The sequence below is a fragment of the Paralichthys olivaceus genome, chromosome 18, assembly GCF_024713975.1.
Source record: "Paralichthys olivaceus isolate ysfri-2021 chromosome 18, ASM2471397v2, whole genome shotgun sequence".
Lineage (NCBI taxonomy): Eukaryota > Metazoa > Chordata > Actinopteri > Pleuronectiformes > Paralichthyidae > Paralichthys > Paralichthys olivaceus.
This window is the reverse complement of record NC_091110.1, coordinates 16,695,206-16,714,373: the sequence shown is the minus strand read 5'-3', so window position 1 is coordinate 16,714,373 and position 19,168 is coordinate 16,695,206. Positions and strand designations below refer to the sequence as shown.

The following is a 19,168-nucleotide window of genomic DNA, read 5'->3' as shown; positions in this document are numbered from 1 at the left end:
CATTATTCTGTGCATAGGTCAAGTCTGTTGCTTTATTCTCACTGTGTTTTACATTTTCTCTGTGGAAGTAATTGAACCTCGACGTCCCTGCGGCCTCCGCACTCAGGCGCATACCAGCACTCACGCACACGCATGCAGAATACCAGCAGTATAATTGATGATTACACCAGATAGCTCTGGCATCAATGCCACATAATTTTGTAACATAATATGACGCATGGCACAATTTGAAATCCTTTTGTGCAGACTTTAATTTGCAAAGCACAGCGGAGAATGAACTAAATGTTTGAGTCTCTGGGGAGTGCATGAGAGAATGATTTGCTGCTGCCCTGTAATTTATGGTTAGTGGTGTGTGTGTGTGCGTTTGTTTGCCTTTGGCCAGTGTCTGACGGACCGAAAGAAAAATAGAGAGAAGGAGGAGGGTGCTGCTTTTTCTACTCCTGAAGTCAAATTGAATGATTTAGGGACGTGCCTGTTGCCTTCTGCAGGAACACACACACACACACACACACGCACGCACACATGCACAAATGCACACACAGACACACACACAGCTAAGTGAATCAGACTGACACAAGAGCTGCAGGTAATTTGAAATCCTTCATTTTAGTATATATTTTACAGTATTATAATATACAGTATTATATGCACTACAGAGAACTGTCTTATTCTTAATGAATGTTTAATGTTTCACTGACTGAAATGTTGGCACTCAAAGTTGCAATAAAACTAAATCATCCTTTAAATATTCCCGATATCTCCAGTCTGCAATTTCGTCAAAACCCCCTCACACCCGTGCATCATTTTAACAACTCCCCGTCCCCAAACCTCAGACCGGGGTTTTTTCTTCAGGATGTGCAAATGTGCAGTTGATCTGACAAATAACCCCCTTGTACATCCCCAGCATCTGTGCTCCCTCTTTCTTCCTGTAATCTCCCTCTCATCGCTCAACCTCTTTGGAAAGTTGACCGCTCAGTTTTCAACATCGCCTTGATCTTCACAGCCTCCATTTATCTACTCTAATTCTCCGTCTCTCTCTCTCTCTCTCGCTCCACCGCCCCACCCTCTGTTTGGAAGGAAAAGTTCAGGTTTTATCTGTCAAACCGAGCGCTACATTTATGGGCTTAATTTCATTAGTGGAATGCAATAACAACGTCATCCGAGTGTGCATGTGTTACATGTTCCCGCTGAGTGCTGTGTGCATGCGCCGGTGTAGTTGAGTACATTGTATACAGTGTGCGTGCATGTGTGCGCTAACAGACATGTGTGCGGTGTTTGAGGCTAAAGCCTCCGCTGTTTACATGTGCACCAACCAGCGTATCCAACCATAGCTTCTATCAGCATTCCTCCCTGACTCTAATGTGCACATGTGTGTGTTTGCATACAAATGTCTATGCTTTGTGAAAGTTCTGCTTGCGTCTGCGTTCGTGGAAATCTGTGCAAGCGTCTTTGTATTTCTGCATGCCAAGTGTTTTGAGAAAATATCCCTCTCTACATTTGTTTTTCTTTGTGCTCGCATGTTTAGACTCAAGTCAGTGTACCCCTGTTGCATTACTATTGGTGTTTACGAGTCCAAAGTGGAAGTAGTGCTTGTGCATGTGCACAGACTGTGTACTGTACACGTGTGTGTGTGTGTGTGTGTGTGTGTGTGTGTGTGTGGAGGAGAAAGTAGCGTAAACAGCTTAGAAATAAACATTTCCAAAGAGATGGATGTGTTGCTGCGTTGCCAAGTGGCTAAACAGGGAGCAGCGAAAGCAGCACTTAATATCACGTAGTAGAGGGAGTGGGGGGGGGGCAGTGATGACGAAAGATGAGGGGATGCGGTGGTGGTGGGGGGGAGTAGATGGAAGAGGGAAATGTTTTTTGGAGAGGCTGCCACGATCGCTGCCAAAGAAGAAACCACAGCCCGATCGTTCACACTGCAAGACCGAGCACGAGAGCTGCCGCAGGCTCAAACTGCAAACTGACAGAGCCTACGTTCAACCTCAGACGATACCATGACCAGGATGAGAATCTTCACGGACAAACTTCCAGAGCCTTCTGCCGGCACTCTGCCTTCATTTCGTCTGTATTTGGACACGTCTTCTGAACAGTTACTGAAGAAACGGAGCAGTTTACAACGTGTTATCACAATCTCCTCCTCCATCGTTGTGTTTGTTGTTGATTCTGTGCGGCCCTCTAGTGGATGCATTACATTAACAACCCTGCCAACGTAAAGGACGGTGAAGGTTACATCATTTTAAATTGGAGTATCTCTTTGTATGTAACAGCAGCACAAATTATCCTTAAATTGTTTGGGAGCTGCAATGAAAACAAATTCTTCGTGTGGATATTCACTAAATTTGCAATTGTGTGTGACTCAGCCACACACACACACACACACACATACACAAACATCCCTCACACCCAAATATTTACGTTCCCATAATCATCTCCCCTTGACTCAGAGTAAATATTCAGGAGACCAAAGATATAATATGATAATGATAATAATAAAGCCAAATGGACTGGCCACAAAATGGACAATTTTGAGAGTAATGATCCCTAAATGTCTTCACTCTCATGCGTAAACACCTTCGTCTGTTTAGCGTAAACAGCGGATGTGAGCATGAATGCTTAATGATGAACCGGAGAACATGCAAGAGCTCGGCCCCGGTCTGACGGCAGAAATCCACCTGAGACGTGCCGCACCTGGATTTCCTGACCTCCTTCAAGGTGAAAAACCCAAATGCATTTCTTCTTGCTCCCTGAACCAGAGTTCAATCACTTTGCTGTGGAATAACTCACACACACTTGCACACACACTTCAAGAGCTTCTGCACAAATCCAGACAATGAGAGGGGCAGAGAGAGAAGATGTGAACATTCCTCAGGGATTGCATAAGAAACTGTGAGGAAAAGAAGTGACCCTTTACTTTTCAAGTGGAATCAATAAAGTTTTATTTCATCCAATCCCCTACAAATATGCACGTGCACACTAGGTCATATTATGGGCCCGATAAGTCCAATAAAATAACATCTGAGATTTGAATCTTGCAATCGTATATAGCCTTATATATTTTATAGTTACAACTGAAGCGGCAGGTCAGAGGTGGAGAGGATAATAAAACAAGCAGTATGAGGAAAACACAAAAAAGGGAAGGGCAGAAAAATAGTGAGAAATTAGGAAGATGAGAGAAGAGAGGGAACAGGGAAATGCAAAAAAAGTGACCATCAACAGAGAGAAGGAGAAGCAGAGAGAGGGAGCCATGGAGAGAATTGGCGTCGGTGGTCAGATCTAATCCAGTGAGCATGTCTGTTGTCCTGGAAAGGAAACCCAATTATATGGCACTTCTTCTGGCCCGATGGCACTCTGTGTGTGTGTGTATGTGTGTGTGCGCACTGAGAAGGTTGGTCTCATTAGGTTGACTGACAGCTCCCATTTTTCCACCGCACTCTCCTCCCCATTTGAGAACACACACACACACACACGGACACATGCACACACAAAATACACCAGGTCCGGGGGTAATTTCTCGGACAGTATTTCTCTCTTTGAAGCCCCGATCGCCGCAGCGGCAATTACTGTAAAAGGAAGTTAACCCCCCACCCCCGGGAAAAACCCGGTTGCAAAATCCCGAACTAGACCTTGCACACTTAAAAAGGCAGGCGTTAGCTCCAGAAGCACGGCGGCGAGCATTAACTCTGGTTTATGCTGTAAATGCTGGCATGTCAAAAATGTCAAACACAAACGCGTCGTGAGAGATAAAACTGAATTCAGAACTGATCCCCTGCTTCCTCCTGTATCAGCTCTACAAACACTCCTGTCACGTCAGGAGATTTTTTTCTCTAACAGCAGCTTTTGGATTCTGAACAAATGAGGATGCAGCGTTTTCCCGCAGCTTTTAAACAGACGTCAAGTGGCACAAATTAATGAATCCCAGCTGATCGAACCGAGGTCTATAACACCTCATAAGGTCCTGAGGTCATGTACGTTTAGATAATGCATGTATGTATTCCTCATATATGTGGTAAATGTATTTTCCTAGGTGGATTCCTACATTGCAACGTCTTGCTTCTATACCTCCTCACAAACCTTCATACTTTGATTTTAGCTCTGGATTACAGATCAGTTTTCTTGACTGCCTGTTTAAAATTGTGACACATTTGTCTGAAATCTGATTGTCTTTGAATAAACCGATCAGACTCAGACGAAGACCAATAAGAACAAGTGGCGTGCTGCTGCTGACTGAGCTCACACTGCTTATTTCTGCTCTAAAGTTCTGCCATTTATTAAAATTCTTATTTGTGTCCTATGTTTTTTTTCCAGTGGTCTGTGAGCTTTCAGAAAACTAAACGCAAAGTAAGGGAAGAGGGCTCCGTCAGTTTACATATTCTTATGTGACGCGAGCTTTAAGGCATCGATGCTATACTCAACCACTGTGGCACCGTATATTATTTATTTATTTCTCCGCTGCAGTGTTCATCTTCCTGAGCATGAAAAATCCCCCTTGTGTCAGATATTTACAAGCTTTGTTGACTTCCTTGTTTCTTTCTATCAGAACTTTATTGGCCATGAGACACCAGCTCCCAGGACGAGGTCAGCACAGTGTATATATATATATATGTGTGTGTGTGTGTGTGTCCTGACATATCAAGAGAAGATCGCTGTGTGTGCGTTTGAAAGCCCAAGGATTGACATGGTGATCTAGAAATCAATAGAGGCAGAGGAGAGGGCAGCGGCCCCCATTCGTCTTCATTCACCCTTACACAGTAAGTTCTCCAAAGAGCCGTGAATAGAAAACACTGAAATATCCCAAGTGCAATCTGGGTAACACACTCAAGATAATAGAGCTCTTTCTCCGTTGCGTGATCTACGTGACACCTCTTTATATAACAGTGTTTAACGAAGAGAGCAACCGCCTCTGTGTTGATTGCCTGCATTACTTTTTATATATTCCTTACTGCCTTTGCCGCCGCTCATATTTCCTTCTACATTACGTATTCTTTTATTTCTAACAGAAAACTGGTTTAAATTAAAGGTTATATTCTTTATTTTTCTCAGATTCTGTCAATAATGAGCAGAGTTGAACTGTTTATAAGCTAATTACAGATGCACAGCATTCATCCCCATCTTTGTAAAGAACACAATTTGACTTTAATGTAATTCGACAGCAGAGGCGAATGATGATGACTTTCATACGTGATGGCGCTGAATCTGCAGTGTGCGTGCGTGTGCGTGCGTGCGTGTGTGTGAAAAAGATGGAGTTTGATAAATGGTCTGTCTGTGGCAGTGTCCTTTAGATGGGATATTTTCCCCAAACAAGGTCTAAACATTTATCATGTGCACCTATGGATACAAATGGATGGCTTGAGGGACGGATGGTTAGATAGCTGGCTTAATGCATGGATGGAGGGATAGATGGAAAGATGAGTGGGTGATGGTAAAACCTTTGAATTGCTGAGGGAGGGGAAACAGTGGTGGGAAGGTGAAAATGAAACCGGGAGGGTTGAGGACTGAAAAACGCGGAAAATGTGGGAGAGGGAACCTGAAGCATTTATTACCTTCAGTGTCAGACTGGATTGAATAACCTCGTATTCAGTGTCAATTTCTCCGTCACAGTAATAATAACACACATGCACCATCACATATAAGGAGTATCTACTGTATGTGAGAGTACACACACAGACACACACACACACACACACACACACTCTCCTGGCTCCCTATCGATTCATCTAAGTGCTCGGAGGGACGGGAGTGACTTTTGGCAAAGATACAAAGGCCATTACTACGTGGACGAGCGTTGTGCTGGTGGAGGAGACGACCCGCAGCAAGGTGGAGTGACACTGAAGAGGAGGGGAAAAAGAGGAGGAAATGATGGAGGGAGACAAAGTGACAAAGGAAGTGAGTTAGAGGGAGGGGAGGAAAGAAGGATTGGCGGGGGCGGATGCAGCGTGTCAGGCAGAAGGACGACGGAGAAAATAGATGAAGGATAAATAAATGAATGAAGCTGCTTTGGTCAAGCGGATACAGATTAGACGAAGAAGAGTTTTAAGTGCACCTCTCTGCTCTAGCCGCTTCATTTATTAGTTTTGTCTGTTGCTCTGAAGCTCAGTGACTCTAATTTCATTTTCTAATGTTTGCACTTTTCTTTCCAATATCTTATACGTGTGTATGTGGGTGTGACAGAGCACGGAGAGCCTGCAAATCTATAACACTGCTGCGACTGGCTGCAAGCTAATACAGTGTATTTAGAAAAGTTGATCAAAAACTTTTATTATGGAGCTTGATTACTTTCAGCACTTCTTTGAAACACGCCTTCTATTGCTTTATCCTCAGCAATAAAAACACCTACACCATCTGATATTGGAGCGAGAACCTGGTTCGGTGCTGAGTTTGGAGGAAAATCAGGAAATTATATTTGGGTTTGGGCCGGGTTCAGAATTCTTTACGCTGCACATCACTGTAAACAAGGAAAACATCAGGTTTCGGATTGGGTCGGGACATAAAATACAGAATATCCTTAGGGTTTGGGTCGGGTTTGGTTACTTTCCTCTCAGGCTCGGTCAAAAATTGTGGTTTGAATTGTTAGCAAGAGGCCCGTAAACGCCTCAAGTTCTGCACACACAAAAAGTTGTGTACGTGCAGTGGGTGTATCTGTGTCGAACATATTTCTTAAAGTGTGATTGCTGAGAACTGTGGGGATACAGTGTTGACTGTCTGTTAAAATAACACTGAGTATCTGGGACTGTGTGTTTATTGTTATTATTAGATGTAAACTCATGTATATGAACGTAACAGCGCTCGGAACACATTTGCATGTATATTAGTCTTTGTAATTACAAGAGCTAGAATACAATAGCATTTGTTCATTTATTCATATGCAGACCAGCGTTCGTGAGTGTATCATCTCTTCTATGTACAGTGTGCATGATTTCCTGCATGAGAGTGTCTGCATGGAAACGTGTGTTTTCTGTAGCCTGGAGTTCAGCCTCGTCCCCAAAGGGCAATTACCGCAGAGCAGATGCAGTTTCATACCATGAAGATGATATTGAGCAATCTGAAATTGTTCTTATCACAGTCACTGGACCATTGCTTTAATTGCTATGAGAGTTTGAGTTCACGTCTCAGCGAAGGGAGCGTGGGGTCGGAATGGAAACAATGCAACATGAGGCCATGGGAAACAGAACAATCCACGGCAGGCATGCAGATTAAGTGTAGTTTCATCTGTCAATTCTGTTTGACTAGTAGCTCTCAGTTACAAATTAAATAACAGGAAAAGGAAAAGTTAAGGGTCATGCAGGAATACGCCGACAAACACCTGCACAAAACAGCCACAGTTTTATGGTTTCAGACTTTTTGATCGCTCACTTAAGTGCAAAGCTCGGAAGCTGTGGCACATATTGAAATGTCATTTGATTTGTGTCATTCAAAGTGTGCAGCACACGCAGAAGCAGTGAAGGTGCAGCAGTGCCTGTCTCTGCAGCAAATGTGATGAAATTGCCACTTTTCTGGAGCACTGATGCACGCAGGGAATGAGACGTTGTTGGCGTCTCAACTGTTGATGTAAGTCAACAAGCAATAATGCAAGAATTCAACACTAACCGTGTGTGCTGCCCTGTGGAGGAAATGTCCTGAAACAGAGCTTGTTGCACCTGAGTCGCTGTTTCTGTTCAGCCTCAAGGTTGTTAAAGCAGAATATTACGTGGACACTATTTTCAATAATATCATGAAATCTCAGATAAGTCGAGCTGAGTATTTTGGCCATTAAATAAAATCTTCACTGTTTCTCAAGCTTTATAATTCTGTCAGAATTATTCTCCTTCTTGTTAATATAAAAATAATATATATACACATATATATATAGATATATAGCACTATTCCCGACAGTGGTACAAAGTGCTTTACAAGGACGTAAACCCACCAGACAGAAACAATGAACAGAGCAGAAACAACAACAGTAATTCAGCCGCTGCTGCTGTTCTTGCATCTCGACAGCTGCGGGCAGTTAGTGAGGTGGTGTAACAGCTACACGGCAGAGACCTGCTCACTGTTTGGTCAACTCCCCGCGGCTTCACCTCTCATAACCAAAGACGAGAACTGGAGCCGGGATCAGCGTGCAGTCGATCTCTGCAGATGCATACGATCGTTTCTTTAGCTGTGAGATAGTCAAAAGTCCGGGAGCCACCTCGTGAGTCGTGTACCGATGCAGGCCTGATTGTAATGACACATTCACTTTGCAGTTTATAGGAGTTTAGTGATAGAAAGTTACTGAAGCCAGCTTCAATCTATGTTGGAACTTCTCAGGCACTTTTTGTTTTAGAGTTTTACATTAAATTCAAATTAAGCTAATCAATTCAATGCTGTATATATCGAGCAGCCCCACTTTCCACCTGTCTTCAATGTAGCTGTGTCCAACTTTAAGGAGCTGCCTTGGACACTGTACAGGAAGACGCCTCCTTCGAAGACCAGAAAGGCTGAATTTAAATGAGACAGTCTGGTCCAGTGTGGTCTACCGAAGATTTCCCTGATCGACAGAGCTGTGTGTTGGCTGTTCAGTTGAGTTGAAGCCGTTCCTTCTTTGAAAAAGCGACTGGCTAGGACAGGTCTCCCTGAGGATGAGCCACCCGTTAGTTTCTCGGGTAGTAGAAGGTTTATTTTCTCGGAGCCTTCAGTATTGGACAGTCTTGTTGCATCACAGTGACGCAATCGGTCTTCAAATGCAGCCTGTGGCCCCTGAATTCAGGCAAAGCTCATGTCTGCAATTGCACTGGTGTAGTGGAGTCATCCACCACTCTAATCGAATTAATCCTGCACCATCCTTTTTAACTTATTTGTTCAGTTTAAATGTTCCAAGCTGTACGTCTATTTATGTGCAACTACACTAAGAGCAATGATGCAAATCAGAGTAAAGTCGACTCATTTCCAGTTTCCTGCCTTGCGTCGTCTCTAGCTTGTTGCTTTTTGTTTGTATTCAGTTTGCAAATCATCCGGCTGCTAATTATAAAGATCTTTTACATTTTTTGGTATTTACTATCGTTGCTTTCACAGATAAGATCCACAAACATTTTCAGTTTCACTCGTCTATTGGTTTATCATAGTTAAGCCAAGGTTCTCTCTTTGTTCTCCTCCGCCTTAACATATTCCAGAAGGTTTTCCATTCCTCCTTCTTTTCATCCCCTGAACCATTCATCTATCTTCCTTAAACTTGAAACACCTTGTAACTGATAGCTTATAAAACTTCACTTTCAAAGTAGCCTCTCGTGCTCCTCTCATCACCGCCGATCCATCCATTTATCTATCTGAGGCCGTCGTCTCTCCATACATTTTATCACGCTCCCGTCCGCACGCCAACTTCTCTTTTTCCGTCATGCATCATCCATTTTTCTTCCCATGTTCTGCAGCGTCAGACTCGTGTGCTTTATTCAACATATTCAAATACAACAAGCACAAATCTTTCTTTTTTAAATTCTATTCTTTGCCCGTCACCTTCCGCACTCGGAGTCTGATTTTCATTCTAACTACATGTGAAAGCCGTTCTCACTCACCTCTGCTGTCAAGGTAAATTCCTCAGCAACGCTTTAATTAGTATTCAACCTCTGAGGCTGTAATTAACGATGTATATAAACGGGGTATCTTATTTTGACAGCCTCGTTAGACTCCGCTTAATAATTTATGTGAAGGGATGATAATTTAATATCTAAATGTTTTCATGATGCTATTATCCAGGTTTTTTTTAAATTCAAATTCAATTAAAAAGACGTAACAATACATTTTTATGCGCTGGCTGCCTATTTCTATTTCAAACTGACCTGTTGCAAGAAGGTTCTTGAATTAATTTTGGCTAATTATGCACATACAAATTCCTCAAGCAAAGATCAATTAATTATCTATTAACTACATTACACACTTTCTGTAGCTCTGCCAACACGTTTTCCCCTCAACACTTCATAAAACGGGCAGAAGTGCAACAATAAAAAATGTTCAGAGGTGACGGGTTCAAACATCTCCCATCTGAAAACCACACTAAGTGCTGCAAAACATTAAAAACCACGACCACGGAGACATTCATCAAACGGCACAGTGTGAAAAAAAAAGGAAAACCCTGCAGTTTTCAGCTGTCATCGACTGCATTTGTGTAATTTCCAAATTATGTGTTCGTACCCAATCCAAATATTGACTTAAGGTTTCCCGGCCTTCACGTTACGCATTAGTTCACATATTGATTGATTAGCGGTGAGCGGGAGGAAGAAAAAAACAGAGTGTGTGTCAGGATTAATCAACAGTTTGAACCGCAGACATCTGAGGTGTTGTCACACATTTATATGTGTGTGCATATCTGTGCGTGTGTGAGAGAGAGAGACATGGAGGGAAAAAAGAGAGAGAGTGAAGTTATACCTTTATGTGTGTAACTGTTCAACTGAAGGTACATACACAATGTGTAACTGTCACTCTCTCTCTAAGCAGTCTATTAAACATTCTTTATAATTTAGGGCAGTATCACAGGGGCCGTGGTATTTTTCACAAGTGTACACCGTTCACGGCTTCACTACCTTCTTGCTGTGAGGTCACAGTAAATCGCCATGCCGCCCTATTTAGTCTTTAAACCACCAGAAACTTATAAAAAATTCCCAGAGGATAAAAACAAAATGTTCCACTTCGTCATTTTGTTTAGACAGTTGACCCAGAACTAATTCAGTGGTCAACAACATAATAATGAGCAAATCTTTACATTTTAGAGGCAGGATCCACTTAATTCTTGTCTTCTTTATAAATCACTTGAATCTGTGATTTTAATGGCTGTGATTCATTTCCTGTTGATCGATTACAAAGTGTAAGCTCCCGGTTTATCACAGTGAAGGACCTGAAAGCAGCATGTGTAGGAGGAGAATTAAAATCAAGGATGCCTCGAGGGGATGACTCAACCCAGGTGCATTTACTTTACTTCAGTTTGTGTGAACCTGGTGAAAACAAACAAGTGGTGCCAAGTAATTACACTGAGGCGCCTGAAAATGATTTTTACAAGGCTACAAATAAAGTTGTCATTTAGAGAAAAGTTGTGATATTACGAGAATAAAGTCAAAATATTACACACATTTTTTAAAAAACATTTTCACTACTGTGATAACTTAAGAAAATATTGAATGAAAAGATGAAAAATATAGAAAAAAGAGGATAAATGTGTGGAACTAGAGAGGAAAAGACAGAAAAACAAAATGCATATTGGTCCATCAATCATATTAGTGTGTGCATGTGTGTTTCCATGTGGAGATCTGTAACCTGAGTTCTTGGAACAACACCTCTGTGAACCATTGACGTGCATGATAATAGCATTGCAACGTTAGAACCTGAGCAGACAGAGATTTCATCCCTGGAATTCTACAGTGGACAGATTTGCTTTTGCCCTCAGGGAACCGAAGCCACAAGAAACAGTCGGATACAGTAACATAAGCAGGTGAGCCATTATGTCTGTCTGACCACAGATCAAACTTAAACTGCCGCAGGTCGGACCAGAGGCATTTCTCTGTGTCGTGAGTCTTTCTGTTCTTACCGTGTCTCTGAGATCCCCGTTAAATTTACTGTGAGCGATTCTGCCATTACTAAAAAATTGATTCTTAAAAAGACATTATATCCAGCTTCTAATCTAATTGTCATTTCCTTCAGAGAAATATCTGCAATGAATTGAAACTAATACGTAGGAAGGCCGATCTGTTTCTTTAGAGCAGCACTTTCCAGAAACGAAAGTGAAATATTAAATAACTACTCGTGCTCTAACAGGTGTTTTCCAGTGTTGACTTGTAGCTTTAGGTTATGGAGATTTGAACACTGATCATTTATAACCTTTATTATTGGCTCATTGTGTGAAACAAGAAACGATTCCATGAATGATTCCGTTGGCACCGCTGGATACGATCTTTTCCAGACTGTATTCTTGTGCCACCTCGACCGATTGTCAATGACGATACATGAGTATCTCACACACACACACACACACACACACACAGAGCAACTCACATGCTGCCACTGGTCCCTGATGAGCGGTCGGTATCGGAGGAAGTATTTCAGCGGGAAGTTGTCGATGTCGGGCCAGGTGGCGGGGCTATGCCAGGATACCTCCAGCCTCCGAGGGTTGAAACGGATCGGGGTCGCCGTCACTCGCTCTGGAGGATCCGGTTTGACTGTGTGGTGGATAAGAACAATTATTTACCACCAGTTTAGCCCATAAAGGTGATAAAAGGTTCCACACAAGCGGTGAAAACATCTGTAAAACGTCTTCTGCAGCTCGGAAAGAGAGATTTCAATGTTACAATTGATGACGATATTCAAGTTTCCAGCAACAGATTGCTACATTTCAAAGTCTCAAGGGTGATTTGCAACAAACCCGCACACTGATGTTTCTCCACATCAATGTGTCTTTTGTCTGTTCTCGATTAGAACTTTATTATTGTGCGGTTCTGGAAATCGAAAAAATCAATCCTTCGGTTCAAGCAGTGGCCAAACAGATATTGGGAGCATCCCCAAAGATCAGTGCAGCTTGGCTCAAGGTTCAAGACATTTGTCTCATCCCATTACAACACAGCGCGGCACACAAATAAGTAATGGACGGGAAAGTGTGGAAAATCTGTCTTTCTTTTGTTTCACGGTAATATCAACTCACTTTTGGGCTCAAGGCTTCAAACACTTGACAGAGAATCTGAGTTTTGAACAAACCTGGGGCAGTAGGTTTAAACAACGAGGTAGAAGAAGGAAGAAGATACTGAGCTGCATCCTCGTGAGTTTTTGAAGCTTGACATAGTCACAACTCTGCAGCAACTGTCTCATTAAACTCAGAGTTCAAGAACCTCTGCTGTGCTTAACCTCATCAGAACATTCTACATGTCCTAGATTAAAATCTCTCTTTCTGTGGAGAAAGAAAAGTGGATTCAGGCAGAGTGAAGTCCGAGGAGACCAAGGAGCAGAAATACTCCTCTTTGTTCACATCAGCTTTGTCCAACACTACACAGAGAACAAAACTGAGGGAAATCTGTATGGGCGGGATTTCCCCGAGGCTTTTAAAGCATTCATCTGACTTGAAACACAGAGCATTAGCTTTGTGTTGCATGAGCAATGAACACATCCTTCTTTTGATGACCTCTGGCAAGGCACCTGAAATCTGACCAAGCACGATAACACTAACACTAGAAAGGACCTTTTCCTACAAGAAGAGTTTGAAATCTACTGAGACAGCAGGAGTTTCACTTCAGCGACCAGTGCAGCTTTTAAGGAAACAGTTGGACGAATGTTAAAATGTACAAAAACAAATCTTCATAGTATCTACAAAAACTTGTCCGTACGTAGACTTTAGCCATCTTTGCCTATATTGAGAAAAACACTGAACAGAGGATATTCTCCTGAAATTATCATGTAAGAGAGCAAATGTCCAAGTCAGTTGTTCTGGGCTGTCTCCTCCTGATACAGACTCTGGACAATCTTTATATGATCCCATGTGCGAGGATATATGATCCCAACAGGACAGTCTGAAAACAGCGCAATTAAAACATGGGGATAAAATTTAAAACGTGTTTTAACACAGGTAAAAATAGAAGAAATTAATTTCATCTGATCCCATCGTTGTGTCTGTTCATGCTTTGGCCTAAAAACGTCTGTCATGCGTCCCTTGGCGCTGCTTATTCTTATTTGTGTCCACAACACTGTTGCAGTCCTTGTCCTGGCTGGAGATGCAAGTGAACAGGTTTTCTTTATCTTTCAAATAGCTACACGTGAGACCATTTTATGCACCGTCTGCTGAAAATGGAACAAGAGACTAGGAGGCAGAGCGACTAATCTTTCTTACCGAAAAGGAAAGTAGTGCAAACTTGTAGTGGCTGAGATTATGCAGCAGAAAACTGATAAAATATGTGAGATCTGCAAAAGCTTAATCTGGATGTAGAACTCAATGTACCACTGCATGTCTGAGTTCATCCAGGTTTTTCTTTCTCTCTGATTGTAGAGTCTCCAAATCCATTATTGGGTGCCATCGAGTTCTTTTACTTAATGCATCCAGGTGTGACCGCATGACAAAAAAAGAGGACATAAAAGTCTGAAGCTCCTCTCCCACGTCCTCACACCTCTCCGTCATTGCTCTGTAATAAATAGCTTTTTCAAAAAGAACCAAAAAAATACTGGATGATGACATCCATCAGTGCACTTGAACAAATGGGAAAAATGGATAGATACAAAGTGCCAGGATCTACGGTGATGCCACACAGAATTACTTAAAAAGGAAAAATGGAACAAAAAAAAAAAAGAAACAGCTGTAATATGTGAGAGCTGCATGTTAATGCTGCTCCATTCATAATGTCCACGGTTTATTAACTAAGCTTTACTATGTTTGCATGGACACAATTATACTGATATAAACTGAACTGAAAACATTCTGTAATTAGCTTAACCTGTTCTAATGGACGACTGTGAATTAACGTGATTCCATCAAATGTCTTGATATGTAAATATTGAGAAAACTAGAGTAAATGCAGACTCTTTTCTTTTTTCTGCTAAACGAATAGACCCGAGTAACAAATCAGCTCGTCAGCGCAGCCTGGAGATTTGGTTGCATGAAGAAAACAAACAGAATGAATGAAGCTGTCATTGACCTGGGTCTTTTTTTTGTGTTTTTCCACAAAGTAACCTCAATTTAACCCCGGACACCATCACTTTTTCACTGTGAATTAAAAAGAATGAAATAACTGACAGTGGATGTAATGATGCCGCTTCACCCTTTTGGAATTAAGTTACGCTCTATTCATTAAATCCCAGTGAATGTGAAACATGGTACTAAAACACAGCCGGTGCCCAGGTGGTGTAAAAGTTTTTCTTTGTCGTGTGTATAAATGGTTTGACTGCAGAAGCCTTTACACTTCAGTTGTCATTTGATCACTGTGACACTAGAAAGTTTTAATCTATCATTTGATGAGTCTGGAGCTTCCTTGAGGGATCTCTTTGTAACTGTATCCACAGCGTGCACATGTGAGGAGACACACACACACACACACACACACACATATGCACACAAAGCACACTCACATGCACACACAATCTCATCTCATCTAATTTCATCGCAGCTTTGGTCGGATGAACAAGGACAGTTGAGAATTGTCTTACTCCCACTCAGAATTCAGAAGTGCACCAGGAAGCATGAAATTGTTTTATTTATTTACGATCTGCCTCGTTGTCCCCGAAAATGAATGTGACTTACAACCTAGAATGGTATGAGAGAGACTTTTAACAAGGATGAAGAGGAGGATGAATAATACAAAACAGAAAAGTAAAGAAACAAAAGGGAAACGTGGAAGTGATGAAGGCGAGACGACCATGTGCACCACATGATTAATTTGAAAACATGTTTTTATTTTGTTTGGCCTTTTCAACCAGTGTTTTCTCAGACAATAACCAATCACAGCAGCTGTATTGTATTATCAGTTACACTAAGACAAAAAGCAAGTGGTCTTAGCTTGTTAAAACCAACCACAGTATTTAAAGCCTGTGCAAAGATCTTACCAGAAAGTGGTAGTAGAGCATTTTATAACTTCCCCAAAAGAGGGTGTGTTTTCATCGGCACAAAAACTACAGAAAGGATTTCCACAAAACTTTGCAAAAGTTTGGGTCAGAAAAGAACTCACTACATTTTGGTGCAGTTCCAGAAAGTTGTGGAATCGTTCCAGGAACGTCTTAAGTTTTACTGGTTTTTAAAAGATTTTTGTTGATTATAAAAATCAGGTATGTTCAAGCAGCCGTTATTTATGAGTGTGTGCAATTTGATGCAGATCCAAATAAAAAACCTGATGTGGAATAAAAAGCTGCTTCCTTCTTTCTTTGAGACCAAAGATCTTAGCAGAAAGTGGTAACGCAGCATTTTATTGTGTTCTAACTGCAAAATTAAGAAGTTTGAGAAAGTAACCGCGAGACATTTCTGCCAAACACGACATTCTCAAACTTATCCGAGAAGATTTGGTTGACGATAGCAGAGGAATGGAGAAGAGAAAGAGGAAGAGGGGAAAAACCAGGAGAATAATAAAAAGTACAAAGTCAGAAGAAGGGCGTGCAGGGATGAATGGGGGAGCAGAGGGAAAGAAAGGAGCAGTGGGGTATTTTGCTATCACCAATAGTTGTGGGATATTTCCTCAGCCAAGGCGCTAATCCGACTAGCATTAGCATTTTCATGAGTCCTGTGTCCGGCGCTTGGCAGAGCATGTCACTGCCTCATTTGGTTACTTATATGTACACACACCCACATGCACGCACGCACGCACACACTCCCTCTCTCTTTTTCAATACACCCTCTCAACCGACTCACTCCCCCACAGTCGTGTTTGTGCGCCATGCGCACCCGTATCGCACTCGGGGCAATACAACGGGCGCTGAGCACTGCCGGCAGCAACTTCCCTTATCTGCCAAAGTATTCCTCATTCCTTCTTTAAAATGAATTTCTCCTCTCCGCTGCTTTCCGGCCTGAGTCGCTTAAGAATTCTAAGAGTCTTGCTTTTATTATGTGGCCTTCTGCAGCCTATGAGTGAACAAAAACTTCCCAATCTAGACCTGCACTTTTCTTTAGAAGTACTTACAGTTGAACCTTAAAGGAACATTTTAAATAGCCAATCAAAGCACTAACTTTTCAGGTTCATTTGGGAGTAAAATGTGCTCATGTGGCAGCAGTTGACCATCCTGTCCGAGCCAGAATTAAAAACGCTCCGCTGCAGGAATGGGTTCAGAGGTGTCCTGTTTATTATCTAGTGCCTCTGGTAATGACATGGGTGCACAGTCAGTGGGTTTTCTTGCTAATGGACTACGCTGCTGGTTAAAGAAAAATAAAAAGCTGTGCTCTCTTCTTTCAGCCTGTCGACATTTGGCTGTTGAGTTTTTTTTTTACTTTCTTTGTCTTTCTGGCACCAAGTGTGCACAATGAATCTCCAGAGAGGGAACCAGAAGTGAATTAAATCAGTCATCTGTGGTGCAACAAATTTCAAAATTGCTCAAGGGTTGGCATCCTCACAGAGATGCCGTTAACACTCAGTATTTCGGTCCATTCTTTCTCCTTTTTTCTGCCAATCTGTGTAGGAGAGGGGTCTTAGATTTATCCCTGACCTGAAAGGCCCAAATTCTTTGTTATTTAACTTTAATGAAAAGGTTTTATTATTTTGCAGGCTGAATCAGTGAGAAAGAAATATTTGAAAAACATTCAAAATACCTTTTTCTTTTGAACCTTTGCAACTTTAATTAAAACATTTGGTTTTTTAGAAAATAAAACTTTTATCATGTGTTACAAATGTCTGATACTACACCTGTCACTTTATAGATGCTTCCACACAAGAAAGAATAACGTTGTGGCAAAGGAGAATGAAGGAGAAAACCACAGCATACAATAAAACCTACCTATACTGGACTCTTCAAAAGAGATGGTGGTGGAGGCTTTCCCCAAGGCGTTGACCGCCGTCACATTCACTTTGTAAGGGAAGCTGGAGAAGACCTCAGGAAACCGTACGTGGCAGCGGTTCTTGTGGACGGAGTCTTTCTGCACCTCCAGTGAACGCTGGTTATGTCTGGAGAGGAGAGGGGAATAAAAAGCAGGATTACGCAAAAAAACTCCTTGATGGATATATTTTTATTTATTTTTTTATGTGCACCAGCTTTCCAGGGAATGATTCATGGATCTTTTTGAATAAATGTTGGGCCCTAATTCAAACAGCCAGACTGGACATTTACTATCTTACTTGACTTTGTCCACATTTTCTTTACAGTTTTACTTCTTTATTTTACATGTTGTCGTAATGTTAATCTAAATTACATCAGCATTGCTCTTCCCTCAGCCTCACAGATCAGGACAAAGTTTGGGACACGAACTTGACTTTTACCAGCTTAATATAGTTTTGTACATGATTTTACTGATAACATGTTTGTAGGCTAAATCTTCTCCAACTTCATACAGTGAATTTAAACTCTATGGCAAATCAGTAGTCTCCAGTTTATTTAGTGCATATAATTGTGAGCAGCAGAGCCCACAAGGACAGAAATAGTGCTCTTTTGTTTGGATCTTGAGAAAATATAAAAGGCTGTTGCTCATGCCAAGAAAATATAAAAATAAGCATCTCTCCACCTGTTGAATGCTTCTCCCCACAAAAGACAAGCGACCCGGACACTAACGCTGCCACTCTCCCTGATAATCTCTTTATAGTCCTCTTCCTTTATGCCTCTCTCTCTCCCTCACTCCTCATTACTATTCACACAGAATAATGCTGCTGTTACAACATTAATGAATCCACCTGCTGCGGTGGGAGCTGTGGGACGCTGTGATCTGGGAATATCAAAGAGAACATGACAGAGACAGACTCGCTGGGTTTCCATCCATACAGCGTGAATATTTAAGATCTGCCCACTGTCCTGTTACAACATGCCTGGACACCCAGGGAGAGTGACACCGAGGTGTTTAGCTGCAGAGAAAATCCAAACTGCCCATATTTTCAGTTTTTACCTAAACTGTAAATCGTCTTTTTCACACGTTTGTTTTTCTTAGTTGGAAGTTTGTCTCCTTATGCTGTGTTTTTCTCTCTGTTCTGCATGTTTTTAAAACAAATTCACCGATGACATTTTTCTAATTTATATTATTATCATGTCACTGTGAGCAGCAAACTAATTTCCCATTTTGCGTAGATAAATTGAGCTAATTCGATAACAAGATGATTATCAGAGTCACAAGAAAAGACATTTTGTTAGAAGCTGTGAACATTGTTTTCTATTGTATTATTACTTTCTGAGAGTAAAACCACACACGACTTTACTTTACTTTCACTTGTACTTACTGTACGTCCACCTCAAACGTGGTGGGGATGTACGTTGCGTAGAGCTGGTGCCAGCTGCAGTAGAAGCCTTTAGGGTAGGTGTTGGATCGACAGGTGACCGTGGGCTCCCTAGGTGAAACTAAAGAGAGAGAGAGAATGCCTGTTGAACGCCTGATGTTTTACATAAATCAAACACATCAGATTCAGTTTTACAAGAGGGGAGAGTTATATTGAAGTTACAGCCCAACGTGTATTTCACATAAAATTCAAAGTCAGACAAACAGTACAAACAATAAATAATCCAATATACTGAGAATATAAAACAGACGGAGCAGAAGGTGACAAAGACAAATTTAAGCAGCACGTGGAAGTGG

At 41.6% G+C, this 19,168-nt stretch overlaps 1 protein-coding gene across 4 annotated transcripts in view; it reads right to left on the bottom strand.

Annotated features, from left to right (window-relative positions):
• The window catches only part of cntfr (ciliary neurotrophic factor receptor), a 198,614-nt gene that overhangs the window by 8,318 nt on the left and 171,128 nt on the right, over window positions 1-19,168 (bottom strand). For all 4 annotated transcript variants that reach the window (XM_069513854.1, XM_020104218.2, XM_020104217.2 and 1 more), the window contains 3 exons: window positions 18,816-18,933; window positions 17,392-17,558; window positions 11,998-12,161 (listed from right to left, as the gene is read on the bottom strand). In XM_069513854.1, the coding sequence (XP_069369955.1) occupies window positions 11,998-12,161; window positions 17,392-17,558; window positions 18,816-18,933 (449 nt within the window). The remainder of the gene's footprint in view (window positions 1-11,997; window positions 12,162-17,391; window positions 17,559-18,815; window positions 18,934-19,168) is intronic.